This window comes from Plasmodium inui (assembly GCF_000524495.1).
Source record: "Plasmodium inui San Antonio 1 unplaced genomic scaffold supercont1.12, whole genome shotgun sequence".
NCBI lineage: Eukaryota > Apicomplexa > Aconoidasida > Haemosporida > Plasmodiidae > Plasmodium > Plasmodium inui.
Window position 1 is genome coordinate 209440 of NW_008481846.1, and position 18351 is coordinate 227790.

Here is an 18351-nt window from a genome sequence, read left to right on the forward strand (position 1 = left end):
CCCGTTCAGGTGAACGCGCCACCTTTGTGTGACCCCTCCTCTGGCGCACATAGCACGTAGAGGCGGCCTCAAATTTGAAAGTACCGCTCCACGTCCGTGTTGAATTCCTTCATCTTGTAAATGGCCCTGTTGCGAGCCCTGTCCTGGATCGCCTTCTTGTTGACCTGCTCGTAGAGGATACTCTTGCAGAGTACCTTCCACAGGTTTTTGATTTGCTTCGTTTTATCACTTAGTAAAAATTCGTCCTGTATTTGTTTTTGTGGTATGTACAAATTCTTAAACTGTGGCATATGTTTTTTTTTAATTATAATTTTGTCAGCATCCGTTGGTACATTTGGCCTTTTACGAAATTTATTAAAAAAGTACGAGTTGTTATAGACAATTTTGTAGGGAATGACTCCCCGTAGATGTTTAATGACGTACTTCAGTTTGACGTTACAGATGCACACGTCTTCGTCGTTCAGCTGGATGATGTTGCTCGCCTTGAGGTGTGCAAACAGCTTCGTTCTCAGTACGTGCAGTTTATCCTTCCTGTTGTAGATGTAGTCGAAGTTTTCTTCCTCCACGAGGGAGGACGCTTCGTTCGTGCGGCCGCCATTGTTACCATTGCGACAGCCATTATTATCATTGTCATCGCCATTGCCATTGCCATCGCCATTGCCATCGCCATTGCCATCGCCATTGTTACCACTTCTCGCCATGTTCGTGCTGCTTTCTAGGTGAGTCCCTCCCCCTGTGCTAACCGGCGCGTCTGTTCGCCTCCTCAGCTGAAACTGCGCATACAGCGGCACCTTCACCTTGCTGTACTCATCGAACTCGTAGCTTAGCGGCTTCTCCGCGTCGCTAATGTAATAGTGTTTATTTTCCAGGTACTCTCTCCTGAGTAAGTTGTAGAAGTTTTCTCTCAAGTAGACATTTTCTCCCTTGAAGAGCCCAACGGGGGCATTCGGATAAATCACCTGGTTCTTCTTCAGCATGGATCTTAATATATAGTAACTGGATTTGAGAAAATCCGTTTTCTCTGTCGGTATCATGTTGGTGAGATACAGATTGTACAAATACTCATCGTCTAATTTGTCCAGTGCTTCTTCGAAGTCATTATATTTCTTTTTGTTAATTTGGTAGGCAAGTCGTCGGAAATGGTTCCTCACCGCGTTGCATTGGCTGTCTCCCTTAATGATGGCATTTCTGCTGTTTCCTCGGCTTCGCTGGCCGCCTCCATGGTCGCTTCTCTCGCCACTTCGTTGACCACTCCCCCCACCGCTGTACCTCAGCTTATGGCGCACACTCACATCACGCACGATGCCGTATTGGTTAATACATATGTACAAATTGTAATGGTCCAGGTTGTAGAGAAATTTATATACGTTGCTATTTATGTATACCTTTATGTACTTTCCCTCCAGTGAAGATGCCTTCACTGGGTTCGCCATCTTATCGTAAGTGACCTCTCCGTAGTTTTGCATCTCCCCCCGCATATTGACACTGTTGGCATCACCTCGTAACTTTATGTTGGCTAGACGCAACTCCCTGATCTGATTTAGCAACAAATTCCTCTTCCCCCCAGAGCTGTATATGTTCGCTAGCGAGTTCACTATTTCGTTGTTTTCTTCTTCCCGCTCGAAGTCGTACAGGGGGGGTTCCCGCCCTCCCTTCGTCCGCTTACCTCCCATTGGGGATTTCTTCCCATCTGGGTGGAGGCTCTGCGGGTGGGTCCTCTCTGGATGGGCGCTGCCTAGATGGACGCTCTCTTGAGGGCAACCCCCCTGCGCCGGCGTCTCCAAGTAGGCAATCCGAAGCACTCGCTTGCTCTTCTTGTCAACTATGAAAAACTTGTTGTCCCTCTCGAGGTACATCTTCCCCTGGGTGTTGTCGCTCAAAATTTTAAATTTCGAGCTACCCAAGTTATCTATCACTGATGGGATTGTTCTTCCTCCGGGGAAGCTATTTCTTTCTAGGGTTCCCGGACAGCCCTCCTTATTTTTCTCTCCAGTGTGTATACTATCTGCTGGAGGCGTTCCCCACCCGGTCTGGGTGCTGGACTGGGTACTACTTCTCTTCGTTATAACCGGGGAAGCTTCCGCTCGGGACACTTTAGGGTCCCCTCGCGTTGCTTTCCTTTCGCCGTCTCGGCCGCAGGGAGGGTCGCTCCCACGTTCGCAGCGGCGTACTCCGCCATGTTCACGTTCACTGTTGTTTTGACTGTCATTTTCGCTGCTGATTTCACTACCGCTTTTACTGCCGTCTTCACTTCCTCTACGTCCTGTACCGCCTTCCCCCCCCTTGCGCATGAAGAGCGATCGCGCAAAGCCGCCCAGGGTACTGGCCCGTCGCTGCCTCCTGAACGTTCTTATCTCTTCGGGGTTCTTCGGAAGGGGCAGCAAAATGTGAAAGGCCTTATCTTCGTGCGCAACAGAGCTGTCATATTTGGAGAAATTCACAAAATTAAAATAGTAGACGTTAAAGCAGAAGAAGAAGGACACCCATTTGTTGAAGCTGCTTGAGTAGCACTCGGAGAAGATGTTAAATTGGGCCGTTTCGTCTTTCACCACTTTTCTGGAGCCTTTCCCACTATTTGTCTTGTCCCCTTGGCTGAATGGGCTCGCGTAAGTGTTCAATCCGCTTTGAAGGAATTCCTCCCTGTCGATAAGTATCACATCGTCATCGCGGTTGACCTCTTCAGCTCCATCATCGCGGTTGGCCTCTTCACCTCCATCATCGCGGCTGCCCGCTTCACCCCCATCAGCGAAACTACCCACATTGTTCTCGTCATTGCTCCCCTCACTGACTGAGTTAACAAATTGACGATAAAAAATACTTCTGCTAAAATCAGAGTGATATTCCTCACCGCACTTTTTCAACAACCACTTGTCCTGCCCCAAATCAATTTCGGTTTTCAAACTGGGCAGCGTTAAACAGAGACGGCTGGGAATATTTAAGCATCTACAAAGGGAGATAAAAAGTAGATTTATCAGTACATTGTTTCCCTTTCTCCTTTGTACACATCTGAGGAAGCGGAATAGAATGGAGCCACGAAGGTTTCTAGTCACATGCTGTTCTCCAGACACCCAAGACTTCCCATCGATGACAAGTTCGAATGTGCTCTTTATAAACAAGAACAAGTAAATAGGATCCCTATACAGCTTGCTGTCTTCCCCTTTTTGGTAATTCACATAGACAGAGTATATTAGCGCTTGGACAAACTTGTTGTTGCATGTGTTGTTTAAGAATTGGAGGTGGCTTAGCCAACAGAGCATATGCGTGATTAGTTTATTTTCTTCAATTTTTTTTTTTATGTTTTTGCTCCTCAGTTGGATGAAGTTCGATACGTTTTCGCTGGACAGTGGGTTTTCCTGCTCCTCTGCATCATCTATCTTGTTCTTTTTCTTTCTCTGTGCTTTTTCCTCGTGAGAGTGGGCCTCTTCTTTGGCATTGCCTCTCTTTTGGGGGGTTGCAGCCTTCCTCTGCGAAGGGCCAGCTTTCCTTTGGGGAATTCCCTCCTTGGGCAGAATTTCCTCCTGGACGAGCTGCACATCTGAGTTGGAGTCCTCCTCGTTACTTCCGCCACTCGTGGAGGTCCCATTGCTGGTGGCCCCTTCTAAGATGATAAAATCCTCTTGGTTCACCGCTAACAATTCGCTGTCCGCAGGGTTTTCCTCGCTTCGGCCATCCTCATCGCTGGACCTGTGTCCCCTTTGCAGGATCTCCAGCTCCTCCTCGCCGAACAGTTCCCGGTCAATTTCGTTAAGCTCGGTCTGCGGCGACCTCTTTGCCGCTCTTCTGGTTCTCTCCATTTGGGGTGAAGCAGTTGTGAGGTTAAGCGGTTAAGCGGTTAAGCGGTCAGATGCTCATACGGCGATGTGCCGATGTGGCCAAGTGGCCTCTTCACCGCTGCACCTTCCCTTGTCCTTAAGCTGTGCCCGCACGGGGTCACTTTACAAGGACGGCGTTGCGACAAATTGAAGAGTGAACTTGCCAATGCGGAGGACACTCCAGGGGGGTTCGGAGTACTACTTTGCATCCCCCCGAAGTAGCATCCCCAGGGGAGGGATTCCTCCACTTCGGCACTTACATGCAGAAAAGAAAGAAAAAAAAATCCTCTCCTATGCTATGCCATGCTACCCTATGCAGTGTCATCCAGTCCCAAGTTCACACAACAAAGTGATGTTACAATGAATCCGTTTTAACAAAAAAAGAAAAAAGGAGCGGCTAACAGTCGGGGGACGTTAAAAAGAAGAAAAAATGGCCTACTAAAAAATGAAAAAATAGAATAAAATAAAATAACAAAACTGTTAATAGATGTATGGAAGAGAGCGAAACAAACTACACCACGCGCGATATGCGGATCCTGGAGGTCTAGCCCTCCGCGGGGCGCAAGCGAAGGAGGCGGCGGAATGCTGCACCAGGTCCTACGCGGAGGTGCACAGTAGGTGGCTAAAAAATACACACACACACATGGCAGAGAGCGGGAGAGTGAGAAACGAAATACAAGTACAATCCATCGGGCTTATTTAAATCATGCAGGCATACGCTATGCACGTGAGGACTAACACAAGGAAGGAGAAATCGTGGAGAGGGAGGAGAAATGGGGCGTGACACACGGAAAGCTATGCACATATATGAATGGACGATTAAAGATACATTCGCCAGGGCCACGCTTTCTTCTTTCTGCAAATGGAGGAAAGGAGAGATCCTCCTACTCGACGGAGCCTCGGCTCGGAGGTTTTTTTCCCCCCTTCCTCCTTCTACACCGCACATGAACGTATGTGTACAGTCTTAAAGTGGGAAATCAAAATGGAGAGCAGGAAAAGAAAAGAAAAAAAAAAAGAAGGAGAAAAAAATATCCACTTGAAACGACGGCGAAAGAGGGCAGACGCACACCCTTCCCGTGTGTACAGACTGGGGATGCAGGAAACCTGCACAGTTCATACAACGCATTGCCACGAAGCCACTGAGGAACGGGAAGAGGGGCAATTGACGCGGCAAAAATAGAGGGGTGGGTGTTCTTCCCTTCCAGTGGGCTCACCCTGCAGAGACGTTCTTCCACACGTACAATTGATCCTAATGACTGGAGGTGCCGTGCGGAGAGTTTCTTCCCTTCCACGTGAACAGGGGAAACGACGAAAAAAGAAAGCGCAAATGTGGAGAAATGGAGAGGCAAAGAAGCGGAGAAGCCGCAATGCCCACACGCCTCATCAGTCGTTATTCTTCTCCCTGCTTTTCCCCCTCCGTCTGCCGCTCCCCCCCACACTTTCCAACACGGTGACACACCAACCTGGTGAGTGATCGCCTTGAGAGCTAATTCTTCTTCAACGTCACGAAGCAAACGTCGAAGAGCCTATCTTTTACTATTTTCCCATTTGTCTTCGTAATTTCGTACAGAACCTGTGTGTACCCCTCATCCAGCGGGATGATGAGCTTCCCATTCTCCGCCAATAGGTCGATTAGAATCTGTGGCAATTCACTTGCCGATGCTCCTACATGAATGGCATCAAACAATCCTAACTGTTCTTTCTCCTCTTCACTCACTTGATATATATTTTTGTGAATAATCTTAAAATTGTCCAGGTGCAGTAACTCTGGTTTGTCTCTTCTGATGTTTTCGATGGAGAAGTTGGCGACGTCTTTTACTCTCTCGAGCCCTATGACAAAGGAATCCTTGTTTTCCAGCACCTTCGTTCTTATAGCCATGCAGACGGTTAGGTAGCCTGACCCGGATCCTGTTCATGAGGAGCGGAAGAGAAAGAAGCGGATGGGAAAGAAGCGGATGGGAAAGAAGCGGATGGGAAAGAAGCGGAAGGGAAAGAAGCGGAAGGGGAAGTCGCCATGTGGTAAGTGCAGCAGGCGCGGGAACAGGGCGAAACGAGCACGCCCAGCAAAGCGCACAGCACGAAGTGGCACACGGTGGGGAGTGCGCTTCGGGGAGAAATGCATTACTGCCCCGAAAGGTAGGGGAACATCACAGGGAGGGCATGAAACAAACGGGACACTCTTTCGTTCGTTCGTGCGTCCTTTCCTTGGTTCTTCCGTTCATTCTTTATTTCTCTTTCCTTCCATCTCCCCCTCCTCTGCAAGATTACCCACGTCGATGGCCCGGGACCCCGGCTTCAGCACATCCATCAGGCGCTTCAGGGACAGGGCGTGCATGTGCGGGGAGGATATGGTGACCCCGTGGCTGATGTAGACGGGCGTGTCCACATAGGGTTTCTCCTTTATGTACTTTCCCCTGTCCACCTGCGATGGGGAGGGCATGTGTGCGGGTTAATGGCAGGTCATGTGCTGGAGCATGCGCACAGGTGAAGATGGTATGTGTGGCTCTCTCGCGTGCGTTGCAACCCGTGTGGGAGTGTCCCCCCTGTGCACCGCTTATTCGAACAAGACGAAAATGTTCGGGCGCTGAAATGGGTCCCATGGGTGGTCTACTCACTCCAAGTGAAGAACGCTCTTGTTTGTTTGCTTGCTTGTTTATTTTTTTTTTTTTTTTTTTTTTCTTTTTTTTTCTCTCTCCCCACTCAATGGGTCCCTCTCACATTTGCACCAACCTGTAGCATAGTCTCGTAGACGTCCTCATCGTCAATTATGCCTCTTTCCTTAAGACTGTCGATTAAACTCTTGTGGCTGTTCCCAGCAAGGGTGTACATGTTCCTCGTCCCTGTTTTTTCTGCGGACTTCCCTTTGATGAAATAGTTATCTTTGGCTGAATTTAACCTCCGGGAAAATAAGTTCTTCTCCTTACAGAGTGGCTCGAAAAAGAACAATTTTGTCGCTCTTAATTCCGATGTTAGTTTTTTCGATGTATAGATGGCTTTGCACAAAAGGGTTTTGTAAATGAAGAGGTTGAACAATGAACAGTGCATTTTTCGTTCGCTTCCTCGTTTGCCTCGCCGTTTGCCTCGTCTCCTGCTTCGTCGTTCCTTTTGTCGCTCGTTTTCCTGTTTGCAGTTTTGGGGGGTTTAAAAACATTGTTTTTCTCTTCAGTGTTTCCTTTTGGATATTATCATCATTTGGCTCATTTCGTTCATTTGGTTAATTTGTGTTCATTTTTTATGCGTTTTTTTTTTTTTTCTCAATTTTTTCTTCACACTTCGCCTTCACACTTGGCACTTTTTACCTGTCCCCGTCTTGCCATTTACCTTCTCTTCCTAGCTGTGTGTTCGCATGGCTACACCCTGGATGCAATTTCCTCCAATGCAATGATAAGAAGAGAAAAATAAAATTATCTTCGCTGGAGTATCCATTTGGCCAGTGCGTACCCTAGGGCCAAGTGCCTGACCCCTGGGGAGCCAAAACACTTGTTTGTGCCACGTGCACAAGAGGGGAGATCAGGCACGCGTATTTGCATGCAGGGATGTTAACACCGCCGCGTCCACGTTAGCATCACCTCGTCAACTTGGCTGTGGCTTCCCCATGTGTGCATCGTTTCCCCCCCAGAGCGGACTAGCCCCGGGAGTGGTTTTCCCCCCTCGCTCGGCCACATCGTGAAAGTGTGACCCGCTCCATGCCGAATAGACAGTGGCTACCCAAGTGCCCCTTAAATGACCGTTGGGAAAAGGTTAAGCGTCCTGAGTAATCGCGCAACAAGGCAGAAAGAAGCACACTATGATGTGCTAATTATTTAAAAGGGGAATTTCGCTTGGACGGGCATCTCGCCGTGTCCCCAGAGGGAATTTTTCTTCGCGCACGCACGTACGCATACTAGGTGAACGGCCTACACGTATGTGTGCATGTGTGCCTACACATATGCGTCCATGTTAAGCATACATTGTTCACGTAAAAAGTATTCGAGGCGCCTTGAATAATGCCTCCCCCGACCCTCTTAATGTTAAAAGGGATAACATGTTTTCTACGCGAAGCTGCGGAAAAATGGGAAAATAAAAAAACGGGGGAACACCTTTCCTCTGCTTAAAAGAGGACAAGTAATGTAAACACCATGCAAGGGGTGAAAATAAAAAGTGAGCTATTAAATGGAGGAAAAAAAAAGGTCTAATCAGGACAATACGAAACAAATGGGAAAAAAATTCAATAAAATCGACCCGACTTGGTTTCTCTTTTGAAACGTACAACATCGGTTCTTTGGAGGGGCGAAGGGGAAAAGAGATACTCCTGAACACACACGCCCGGGGAGGGTCACTTATGCGTATGTCAATGACGTAGGAGCTACTACCAGGAGGTGTACCCCCAAAGAGGACAGAGAGACGGATAGCTGGACGGATGGACACCCAACCGTAGCCATTGACCAGGTAACCTGCGAAGTTCCATTCGAACTGCATCATTTTACATGGACGATGGTGAATAAACTTGTCCCCCTTCACAAATGAACCTTCACTTCACACCTGCTTCGTTCGGCTCATTTAATGGTAGTTTGCTTGACACGTGTGGTTTTTACTTATACTTCCTCCCTTAATGAAATTGCTTCGCCGTGGAACAGAGCCGTCTTGGTCGATTCTTTTTTTGGCACACTTTTAGACCTTCCATCATCCTGTGCTCCACAGCGTCTGCAACTGCCCCCTCCCCAGCTAGCCAAAATGTGACCCAATTCGCCTGACCCGTTCAGGTAAAATTTGTTTATTTATTAGAATTTCTTTTTTTTTAAGCTTTAATATGTGCACGTGGCTCTACGCTTGCACACAGGCATATCAAATCGTGTTTTGTTTCTTTTTGCTGATTTTGCTACTGACGAATTTTCTCTCTGTGTTGCTTTCCCCATCACCCCCCTCCGTTTTGGAGGTATACTTCTTATGTTTCAGCTTTTCCTCGTGACTATGTATGTCATTTTCATTGGGCGCGTTGTTTATCTCCACTTCTTGCTTGCCACTCGTGGCGCCGTTATTTTCTTCCATGAGATTTTTGGAGTTTATGGGTTTCTCTTCATTGACGATTACGTTACTTATTTTTGCCTGCTCCAAGTTATTCGGCAGGTTGTGATTTTTTATAAAATTTTTCACATTTTCCTGCATCAGTTCCTTTTCGCTTGCGATGGGGTCTCCACTCGATTCGCTCCTGTTTTCACCACCCAGGTGTACCTCCCCAAAGGGAAGCCCACCACTTGCATGATCCTTCGGCAGCCCCGGTTGGGTCCCCCCATTCTGTGAAGGGGTGTCCCCTCCTACAACTTTGTCCGCATTTTCTACACCATTCGATTGAAACGATTCTCTCAAGTCTTTCATTTGCAGATGGTGATGTTCTCCTTCCCCATCTGTGCGACTGGGAAGATTAATTTCTCCTACCTCATGCTTAGCGATTTCCCCATCGGTGCCATTGCTTACCTTGTGAATATCATTGATATCATAATGGTGTTGAGTTAGATGGACGGGGCTGTCAAAATGGTCGGCTTTTCCATCCCCTCCAGCATTCCCATAATTATTAATCCCATGGGAGGTAGAAGAGGGGTCATCATAAAACAGGTGCGAAGTGAGGCTCCCCAACTTATCTGCCGTCTTCTTACTATGCGTAGCAGCAGGGCTTGACTTCAGTTTGTTCGAATTGTTAAATAAAGTGTATGACATGTTCAGGTTAAAATTTTTATTTAAAAAAACATTATGTGTGTATAGGACTTCCTTCATTTCATAAATCTCTTTTCGCAAATCTTCTATGACGTTGATGTAGGACTTCAGTTCCACAATCTCGGCATTCTTCGCAGCATTATTTTTGTTTAATAAAATTTCGGAGTTTATTTGGAGATTCTTCTGTGACGTTTCAAGGATGTACGAGAATATACAGGTAGCCAAAATTACGACAATCGATATGACTACCAGGAGAATGGTTAGTTGGAAAATCTTCTTCTTCTTTATCTGTTTTTTTATTTCCTGTATCTTCTTCTCGCTCAGTTTATTTTTCCCCTTTGCGTTTTTTAAGTTCATTTTGTCTAGTTTGACCGACATATCGTTGTAGTATGGAAGTATCATGTTGTACTTATTGCAGAAGAGGTAGCCTGACATTTTGTGCATGTAGTTGGATAGTTTACTTCTTTTGTGGTTTCCCTTATAGGAGTTGTTGTCACTCGTCTCGTTCTGTTCACTGGAGTCGTCAAACAGGTATTCATTGTTGCTTATAGTCTTATATTTTTTGTTATTCTTTTTCCGGTACATATTTTCCAACTTGCTATTTTTCAGCCCTTTCTTGGTTTCCACGCTGGCTGGGTAGGGACCGCTCCCCTCGCGATGGTCGCTAAGGTCGTAGTTTCCACTGACGTCGTAGTTTCCGCTGATGTCATGATTTCCCCTGATGTCATCCTTTCCGCTAACATCGCAGTTGTCGCGCTCCGCGGAGAGGTGCCCCTGGAAGGACGACCTGTCTACCACCTCCCCCTCGTTCTCGTCGCCCCTCTCGTCCCCTAGTATTATCACGGGCAAGTTGTGCCTCTCGCTGTCGCCGTCCCGCTCCAGCATCTTGCTGTGCATTTCCTCGCTGCTTATCATTTTCATGAAGTAGTGGATTTTCTTGTGTTCACTGTAGTTGGTCTCGAAGCATTCTTGTGAGCAGTAAAATATCTTCTTGTTGTTTTTCAGACATATGGGGCAGCATATGGTGGCATCCGTCGCGGCTCCGCACCCGGAGCAGATAGTCATTTGGGTGGGGGGCGGCGCGCCACGCCTCGGTGGTGGTGTATGTACGTATGTTTATTCGCGTGTCTGCGCCTCGCGGCCGCTTAGCTACTTAGCCGCCTCGCCGTTTATGCGAAGAGGCCAACTTGGCTACGGGGGGCACCGATAATATACATGAATGTACACGCGCACGTATATAAGGCTCATGCGTACACGATGTCGCCTAGCGCAAAATGCAGTTCTTCGTCACACGGCGAGCTGTCCCGTGTTCGTCATGTCCCCTTGGGTGGCCACTTCCACAGAAAAAAAAATGCTCATATTTTTTCGCGAAAGGGGGGAGGGGTAAAGAGAACAGGTTTGCAAAAAAAATGGGGAAAAGGCAGTTGCGCAGGGAAGGAAAAATAACCCGTGAGTTGGAACAACTATACGTACGCGCTTGTAAATATCCCTTAGTGCCTTGCCGATTACGCGCAGAGAGGCGGGGCTACAACTCTGTATGTGTTTTTTCTCTGTAAACCTCTGTTAAGCTCACTCCCAGGAGGTGGTACCAGCCGGATGCAAGCGAGGGAGCCAGCAAGCGAACATGCGACAATGCAAAGCTTAACCCTTTTATCATGAGGTACTTCCTCTCGTGGTGAATTTTGCGATTATTAAAAAAAGGAGTTACATGTGACGGGTGAGCTGTGAGGTAGTCGGTAAACAAACGCATCGGAGGGAAAACAAAAAAAAGGAAAAAAAAAAAAAAAATCATGTACCAAACGAGAAGGGAAACCAGACGGTTAACAAAAAAAAAAAAAAAAAGAAATGCCAAACTGTATCATATCATACCCTATCATATCATACACTATCATATCATACTATATCATATCATACTATATCATACGAAAGAATATCATACCAAACTCAACGTGTTGAATTAATTCACCCCTTTTAACGCAAATTGGGGGAGTATACTATACAAAAAAAATAAAATAACATAAAATGGACTAGCCATACCGTCTTGGCTTCACCCCCCGTAAGGCATAGTACACCTACTGGGGGAGGAGGAAACTATTGGATGTATGCACTTGTACACAGACGTTGCTCCAATGGGTCTGTTACACGTTTAGGCTTCTCCTCGAACTGATCGGGGAAAAAGAAAGGGGGTGAGGGTGACGACCCAAATGGGACCCACTTGAAAAGTGGCACGCTGCGGCGAGCCTGGGAGCCCACTTAGAGAAGAGGAGCCATCACATGCAGTGTAGGACCCCCCTCTCCCGTCCCTTATTGACTGTTCGTGATGACGCATTGCAGCGCCTTCTGTAGCACACTCGTGTATTTGTTCATCGCCTGTTGGTGTGAACGGGAGGAAGAAAAGGGACATATGGATGAATGAACCGCATTCTGTGGAAAAAGGGAATGCAAAGTGGCGCAGAATCAGTGAGTAGGAGGAGGGAACCGCCGCAACACACAAAAAAAAAACAGCATCACATGGGATAACATCACAACGCAGCTCATCTGAACACCGACCTGGATGATGTCGTCGTCGGACTGCTCGCGCGCCTTGACGGTGAGCGCGAGGGCGTCCCGAATCTCCTCCACCTCCTGCAGAAAGGCATCCTTGAAGGCCTGCTCATCATCCGAGTCACATACAAGCAGCTTGGCACTCTCTCTTCGAAAAAAAAGAAAGTCTTCCTCCGTAAAGGAAACTTCGCTCTGTATTTTATTGTTCACGTAGACATTCATATTTTCCATCTTCGTGAACAGCACATTGTTTCTCTTCTTCCTGTTGTTGGCGTACTTATTAAGGATGATAAAAAAATCGGACACTTCCCTTTTCAAGCTCATCATCTCGGTTTGTATTTTCGTGGGTAATGTTACCTTAATCTGTCCCACAAGTTTTTCTAACTCATCACATTTTTTTATGATTTTATCGAGATCAAATGAGATGTTTTCTATTTTGGTTGTTATTTTGTTTAGTACATTATTGATCATATCATTCGCTGTGTGTTCGATTAACTGTTGTATGTTTTTGTTTGCTTCGATCCTTTTGCGTACCTCTATGTTGATGTTCCTTTCTATGCGGAGCAGGTCGTATTTGATTTCTTTGTACGAGTTGGTGGTCTCTCTGGGGTCATCCAGGACATTCGATTCTGCGAAGAAGTGCGTATCCGCCATTGTCCGCTGGGAGTGCAGGCTGCACGCACCGTGCCCCTCGGATGCGCACGGGCTGCCGCTGCGTTGTCGCATTTTGGCAAGATAGGGGATAGGCGGCGTCCTTGTCAGCGGTGTCAATCTCGGTAGTGTCCCGCTCAACGGTGTGCGTATGCTTCAGCTGGGGAGCGAAAAAATCACACACGCAGTCCTGCGGCACGCGTAATCGGCGGGGAAGAATGTGTTACCTCCTTTAGTTACCCTGATTACCACCCCGACCAATCGCCTTGCCAATCACTGCCAACGAGTGTCTGTCTAAAATGGCGCACAATTATTCACCAACAAAAGTGAAGGGGCGAGAAAAGGAAAGACAAAAAAGAAAAAAAAAAAGGACCGCATTTTGTTTTCCTCCTTTTCGCTAAACAATCGTTGTAAATACTTAAAAAAAAAGAAAAAAAAAAAATGTGCAGTGGCTTATCCGTATCGTCCTTTCAGTTGTGCACTTGGTGGAATGCCATTTGGATTTTTTTTTTTTTTTTTGGGAACTCCCCCAGTGCTGCGAACCATTCCGCAGCTTCGTTAACACTCCGTTAATTTAAGCTTTTTCACAAATTAAGTGTTGCAAATCTTTGTTGTTTTTTTGTCTTTTTTAAAAAAGGTAAAAGGGGTGGATCGCATTTCATTTGGGCGAACGAGTCGCCCTGCCCGTGTACACAATTTGGGAAAAAATTAAAGCATGCGCAAATGCACCTTACGGTTAAACGATAAACTTGCACGGTGTCCATCGCGCGAGCTGCAAAATCATGCTACACACGTGAAGACTACTCCACAAAGTTGCGAACGGTTCTGTGGTTCATACGAATGCAACTCATGCGTGTGGGGGGTTATATGTATACACAATATTATGTCACACTTTTTTTTTTTACTTCACAGGATCTTCTCCCTATCATCACTTCTCTTCCGTTTTTTTTCCCTTTTAGTAGGGGTGATTCGTGCTCCCATCCGGTGGGGCGCAGCACGTGAGAACTCCATTTGGACGTTCAGCTTCGACCGCTCATTCGTATCGACACAGATGGATGCTCCTCCTCATATCCTACAACAGGTTGAGTCTCTTCTTGAGGGTTACCCGCTGGGAGGAGAACTTGTCGTCCGGCGAGAACCGGCAGGGGTGGGCCGAGAAGGTCACCTTCCCATCGACCACGGGCTGGGGGGGAACGGAAAAACGGAAAATAAGAAATGGAAAATGAAAAATGGAAAATATAAAGTGGAAAATAAAAAAAACCAAAATTTGAAAAATGCCAAATGGAAAATGTAGCTTTGTGAACCTGTCGCGCGAATGCAGTGGGGCTGCCACGTCCGCACTGATCGCCAGCTGCGACGCGAAGGGCCTCTGATTGTCCTTACCTTCACCGTGTATATCCTCTTCCCATTGGCGTCCAAGTAGTACCTTAACATGTACATTTTCTCCAACTAGTCATGTGAGTCTATTGGGGGAAAAATCCTGAAGCCGCTGCGCTCAGATATGTTTTGTAGAAACTCCGCTACTTCAAATGATACACCGCGGGGGGCATGCAGACGCGCGAGTAAAAAAGTTCGAAGGGGAAAAAAGGAAACTCTTCCTTGCGGTTAACCTGGAATGTGGTTGGTTCCTTAAGTGACGCTGTTCTAATGGTTCCTTTGGCGCTTTTTCGGAATTACTTCTACTCGAATTATTTTCGCTTTTTTTTGTGGGTTTTATTTGACCCTTTCTTGGCTTCTTCTTTCTGCTTTTTTTTCTTTTTTTTTTTGCTTTCTTTTGTTCTATTTTTTTTGGTATTTTTGTTGTTTTTTTCTGCTATTTTTGTTGTTTTTTTCTGCTATTTTTGTTCTTTTTTTCTGCTATTTTTGTTCTTTTTTTCTGCTATTTTTGTTCTTTTTTTCTGCTATTTTTGTTCTTTTTTTTTGTTTATTCCCCCCCTTTTGGCCTATTTTTTCTGACCCCGCCGCTCATACCCCCACGGCACGGAGCCCTCGCCCCAAGCGTTCCGGGGCACACAAAAAAGGGGGCCAGCCTCTCCGCGTTCATCTCGAAAATGGGAACATGTGCATTGCGTAGTAATGTTTCGCTGGATTTTATCACCTCCATGGTTAATACTGCCCCTCGGGGGTTACAACGTGAATATGTGCCTCCTTTTCTGCCCCCACCTGAGCAGTGCAACATAAAGCGCTTTCCTTCGTCAGGTGAGAAAGCATACCCGTGGTATGTACCAGGGGATGAGCCGTCATCTATGTTAATAACGCCTGTTCCACGTGGGTGCTTTTTTTCTCTGCCTTTTCTTTTCACGACGCAAACCGCCGAGCACAGTAGCCATATGCAGCCGCACTGATGGACCAAAATAACAGCAGAAGGATCATTTCCCTTTTGGAGAAGGCGAATGACGAAAAATGGAGCGACGTGGACTTGTACGGCGAACTGTCATCCCTGGGTGGGGGGAACCTGCAGATCCAGGAGGACCTCTCGTTATCTAAAATGGTCCTAGACGATCAGAAGTGTGTTCGAATTTTTTTCAATTTTCTGATGAACACGCTGCAGAAGTTGATACTGAAAGGTAAGTATTTCGATCGTGTCGTGGACAACAAAGATGCATATATGTATACATATATATAGAGAGATATATATTCGTCGCGCTAAGTCTTTTGGCACAGGGCAGCCGACGAGAGAGCAGACAATCTGGGTACTCTCTTCCCTTGTAGTAAACCATACGCATGTGAACACATATTGTTTACCAATTTCTCCCCCCACTGAAAGGTTCCACGGGATGCCTAAATGATTGCAAAGCATGTGTAAACATGTGCCTTATGCTCCTCCCAGTCTTACAGTATAACTGCCACAAAAAGGAGGTTTTCGATTTACTTTGGAGAGAAAATCGTGTTGAGTGCCCCCTCCAGCCCATGTACGCATGCACGAGCAATGTGCTGATTCTGCACCTGTACAACTTTTTCCTTCTCGCGTTGTTCACGGAAGGTATATGCATTGGGGGGGGAGAAGAGAAAAGAGGCGACTCCACTTCCGTAGCAGACCACGCGAAAGGTGCGAACCGTGCTGACAATGCGGACGACGTGGAGGACGCCCAGAAACCGAAGGAGATCTCCCTGGCTGTAAACACAGTCGATGTAAGAAAACTCTGGCTGCACAAATTCTCCATTAATCAGAGGGTCAAATATACGAGGGGAGAAGGAGAGCTAGGAAGCGAAAAGTGTAAACATGGTGGTGAGCATGTGGGTGGAAAAGAAGAAGGAAGTCCCCCACTGGTTGCAAAGAAAGACGAACGTGGTAGCAATAGCTGCTTCGACCATGGAAGGCACGGCAAACGGGCCCCTAACCGGTCAGACGTCAGCGACAGCGAGAATACTACTACAATCTCACCTGGAGAGGCGAACCCAAGTTATGAAATATCGAACGGGGAAGAAATCTGCCTGAAATGTCACCAGTCAAGCGAGATGACCACGACTCATTTGAAGAGGAACCCAAGCAGGGTCGATGTAGCACCCACAAACAGTAACGATATCGACCTGGAATTAATAAAAAACAGAAGTGCCATCTTAAAGTGCCTCCTAATCCTGTTAAGCTCGTATGTATATTTTGACCAAGGGAAATACCTAAAAGAGAAAAATTTCTTCCTTTTCCTCTTTACAAGTGGGGAGGTTTACTACACGGCCAATTTTTTTTTCTCCCTTTTGTCCGTCATATATGATAATGAATTTAATTATTTTAGTTTTTACTTTTATGATAACACCTATTTGGAGTTTTACAATTTGTGCATTCACCTTTTGAACTTGCTGATTGATTTTAATCCGTTCGTTCTGGAGGACGACAAGAGAGTGCACTACGTGAGTGAAGCGGCGAGGTACTTCTACAGCGTCGGAAACGGGCCACAAGAACACAAAGAAGAAGCACACATAGGAAAAACACACATAGAAGAAGCACACATTGGAAAAACACACATAGAAGAAGCACACATTGGAGAAGTACACGGAGACGGCGCCCCTCTCCCAAGTAGCAGCAACAGCCAGTCTCTAAACCACAGCCAAAATGAACCAATAAAGTGGGACGACACGCTGGTAACGCATGGCGACAGCGGCGAGGAGGAAAAGTCAGACACGGATAAAAGCACAAAGGGGGAGGAACACCCGCTCGACAGGGACGAACAAAGAAGCCACGAAATGGTAGCGAATTTACATGCCGATTTTGTCATCCTTGATGATTCCACGGAGGGGTCATGCAACTTATCAAACACGTCCACAGACACGGGACAAAATGGCTACCTGAACAATACTGAAAAAAAAAAAAAAAAAAAAAAAAAATTCCCACAATTGGAGCACCTTATGAAGAAGCGAAAATTTTACTTAAACGAAATTAATCGAGAGGGGAAAAACACAAACAAGGACTATTACTACGATTACTTAAAAAAGCAAAAGGAGTCCAAAAAACTGCGCTCCAATAATGTGTACCTAGGTATGCTGCGTAACCTGGACATAAGCGATATTTCGTACATTTACAAAGGAGCGTTAAACATACTGATAAGTTACAAGCTGTACTACGAACATTATGAGGAGCAGGTTTTGTTTCTTCATAATTATCTGTGCCTGCTGTGGCACTTGATGGATAATAATCGACTGTTTATTAGGCACATGAAACACCACAATAGCAACTTGTTCCTCTTTTACATTCTGTACATACTGGTCTGCTTTAATCACCGTCGGAAGCGAGAGATGCAGGCTCTGGCCGATCTGCGCAAACGCGAAAAGGCGATCGGTAGCAGCATTAGCGCCACCGCGGACATCGCCGCAGAGAAACCCGCAGACACGGCCACCGATACCACCACTAACATCGCCACCCCTGCGAGTGCTTCGAATCATGCCAACACAAATAGTTACGACGAGCAGCCGCACCTCTACCACAACGGCATCTTCAACCAGTCGGGAAAGTGCGACGAGTTCAACCTGCGCAAAATAGACGGCCTGATTTACATTTGCCTTTTCATAATCCTGAAGGTGTCATCCAACGCGACCATTTGCAGAAATCTCAACCAAAAGTACGACCAGAAAATTAAGGTGAAGTTCCCACTAAGAAACGTTTACCAGTTTGACTCCTACGTGGACTTCCTAGTGTACGCCTTATGCATGCTGATCAATGACAACATTTTTTTTCTAAAGTTCGAGCGAATTATCGATATGTCCATTACCATCCTGACGAATGTCAGCGTCTACATCAACTCCATGAACACCTATTCCTGCGAGAGCATAATTAATATTTTAAAAAAAGTTTTAAAAAAGGAATGGCTCCTCTCATCCCAACATCATTATTATTCACTTTTTCTTATGCTGGATTTTATAAACAACATCCTATCGCACAACTTAAATGATAACTACAATTTGATTTACATGATCATAAAGAACAAGGACGTCTTTTTCTCCATTCACAACTTGGACCATATGTTAAAGGATAACTACCTCTCTGTCTCCACCCCACCCCCCAGTGAGTAGTTTCCTGTTTTGGGCTGCCCCAACGGCCACGAGGGGATTCGCCTCCCTACAGCGAATTCTGCATTGGGGCAGTTGTGCAGTTATTACTCATTGCAATATTGTGTAATTTTTTCTTTTGAGCTAGCCAAAGTGCACACATCGCTGTTCA

At 46.3% G+C, this 18351-nt stretch overlaps 6 protein-coding genes across 6 annotated transcripts; 1 reads left to right on the forward strand and 5 right to left on the reverse strand.

Moving 5' to 3' along the window:
• Positions 1-68: 68 nt before the first annotated feature.
• Positions 69-3794, reverse strand: C922_03092 (hypothetical protein; the record flags this gene model as incomplete). Its single annotated transcript, XM_008818684.1, has 1 exon — positions 69-3794. One exon carries the CDS (start codon positions 3792-3794, stop codon positions 69-71), a length of 3726 nt encoding a protein of 1241 aa, XP_008816906.1.
• A 1504-nt stretch (positions 3795-5298) lies between these two features.
• On the reverse strand, positions 5299-6857 carry C922_03093 (protein-L-isoaspartate O-methyltransferase; the record flags this gene model as incomplete). Its single annotated transcript, XM_008818685.1, has 3 exons — positions 5299-5720; positions 6081-6234; positions 6543-6857. 3 exons carry the CDS (start codon positions 6855-6857, stop codon positions 5299-5301), a joined length of 891 nt encoding a protein of 296 aa, XP_008816907.1.
• A 1779-nt stretch (positions 6858-8636) lies between these two features.
• Positions 8637-10568, reverse strand: C922_03094 (hypothetical protein; the record flags this gene model as incomplete). Its single annotated transcript, XM_008818686.1, has 1 exon — positions 8637-10568. The coding sequence occupies one exon, from the start codon at positions 10566-10568 to the stop codon at positions 8637-8639; it is 1932 nt and encodes a 643-aa protein (XP_008816908.1).
• Positions 10569-11807: 1239 nt separating this feature from the next.
• Positions 11808-12701, reverse strand: C922_03095 (hypothetical protein; the record flags this gene model as incomplete). Its single annotated transcript, XM_008818687.1, has 2 exons — positions 11808-11873; positions 12054-12701. 2 exons carry the CDS (start codon positions 12699-12701, stop codon positions 11808-11810), a joined length of 714 nt encoding a protein of 237 aa, XP_008816909.1.
• A 1069-nt stretch (positions 12702-13770) lies between these two features.
• C922_03096 (H/ACA ribonucleoprotein complex subunit 3) lies at positions 13771-14138 on the reverse strand (the record flags this gene model as incomplete). The annotated part of the gene is made up of 2 exons (XM_008818688.1): positions 13771-13881; positions 14082-14138. 2 exons carry the CDS (start codon positions 14136-14138, stop codon positions 13771-13773), a joined length of 168 nt encoding a protein of 55 aa, XP_008816910.1.
• Positions 14139-15042: 904 nt separating this feature from the next.
• On the forward strand, positions 15043-18203 carry C922_03097 (hypothetical protein; the record flags this gene model as incomplete). The annotated part of the gene is made up of 2 exons (XM_008818689.1): positions 15043-15265; positions 15466-18203. The coding sequence occupies 2 exons, from the start codon at positions 15043-15045 to the stop codon at positions 18201-18203; spliced, it is 2961 nt and encodes a 986-aa protein (XP_008816911.1).
• Between the last annotated feature and the right edge of the window lie 148 nt (positions 18204-18351).